Source organism: Charadrius vociferus, unplaced genomic scaffold (genome assembly GCF_000708025.1).
Source record: "Charadrius vociferus isolate BGI_N301 unplaced genomic scaffold, ASM70802v2 scaffold172, whole genome shotgun sequence".
NCBI classification, from domain to species: domain Eukaryota; kingdom Metazoa; phylum Chordata; class Aves; order Charadriiformes; family Charadriidae; genus Charadrius; species Charadrius vociferus.
This window is the reverse complement of record NW_009647217.1, coordinates 964,512-965,968: the sequence shown is the minus strand read 5'-3', so window position 1 is coordinate 965,968 and position 1,457 is coordinate 964,512. Positions and strand designations below refer to the sequence as shown.

The 1,457-nt window shown below is 60.4% G+C and overlaps 1 protein-coding gene across 1 annotated transcript in view; it reads right to left on the bottom strand.

The window, feature by feature from the left end:
* The window catches only part of PHLDB1 (pleckstrin homology-like domain, family B, member 1), a gene marked incomplete at its 3' end in the record, with an annotated part of 20,615 nt that overhangs the window by 7,466 nt on the left and 11,692 nt on the right, over positions 1–1,457 (bottom strand). The window contains 1 exon segment of the mRNA XM_009879516.1: positions 214–342. Within this exon segment, the coding sequence (XP_009877818.1) occupies positions 214–342 (129 nt within the window).

Sequence of the window (1,457 nt, the reverse complement as noted above, 5' to 3'; positions counted from 1 at the left end):
CGGCGGGGGCCAGCCCCACGCTCTGCCCAGCTGGCATCGCGCCCCGGGCCCGGGCGAGCGGCAAGCTTACCAGGACAGCGGTGCCCGGCGCCAGCCACCTCCAGCCCGGGTGCGACGCTCCCAGTGCGGCCCCGGCTGGTGGGGAAGAGCTGGCCTAAGCTGGAGCGGAGGGAGGTGGGCCATGGGGCGGGAGGGGTGGGGGGAGACACTGACCCTTCGCATCTGCTCCCGCAACTGCTCCCGCATTGACTCGGGGCACTTATCAAGGTGGCTCTTCGACTCATGGTAAAGCGCCCGGAGTTGCTCTAGCTCCTTCCTTTCAGCATCAACTTTTGCCCTTTCCTGAATTGGGGGAGAACGAGACAAAACAAAACAAAAAAAAAAAGAAAGAGAAAAGAAAAAAAAAAAAAAGGAAAAAGAAAAAAAAAAAAAGAGAGAGAGAAAACACACTTCTCAAATCCACGCCATGCAGAAGCTGCAGAGTTAAAGAGGGGCTCAGCTGGAAAAAGGGGGATGGTGGGGAAGAACATCACTGCATCCACAAAGGGGTCAAGAGAGCCACAGCCATGGGAACCCAGGCCGGGCAGCGTTAGAGGGGTTACGGCCAGCCCTCGCCCTCAGCCTTGCATTTCCACGCCAAAGGCCCACTTAGGGGCAGCAAAAAGATCGAGATCGATGCTGACAGCACAGATACAGTCACCCCGATCCTGCAAACGGCCACACCACCCGCACCTTCTGAACCACTAACTAGCTTTGTTAATTGATGCTTGCCATCTGGGATGCTGCCAATTAAACACAGCAGGTCCCATGCGCAGGCTGGGGGACCACGGACCACCCCCATCCATTGGAGGGTGAGCATTGCCCGCAGGACGGCAGTGAAAACGGGAGACTGAGGCACAACCCTGCTGCCAGAGATGCTCAGGCTGCACCGAGCTAGTGGCAGAGCAGACGCTCTCTCCTGGCCCCAGGAGGAGGGGGAAGCGTCCCCAACCCATCTCCCACGGCCACGGGGCAGCACAACAGAGGCCAGCAACATGGGGCTGGCACAGGGGTTCACCTCCCACAGCTGTGGCAGCACCGTACGGCAGCGAGGCGTTGGGAAACGCACGCTGCGAGAAACCTTGCTCCACCCTGCCGCAGCGCGGAGACACGAGGGTCCATGCAAAGGGACACAGGGGGACAGGCGGTGGGGGAGACAGGGCTGGCACAGATGGGCGCCCCAGGACAGGGGCTGCAGGGTGCCCGGGGGGCTCCTGGGCATGCGGAGATGTCAGAGGTGATGGCAGACTTCAGAGCAGGCACCGTTAGTGCAATTAGCACAGGCTGGTTAGGAAAGCGGGTGGTTAGGCGAGCAGAGACATTGGGAAGGAGATTTCCCTGCGCTCCTCCTCTCCTGGCCCTGCACGAGGCCGCCCCTGGCTAGAGAAGATGCCCGAGAAGGAGCTGAAGACCAAAAG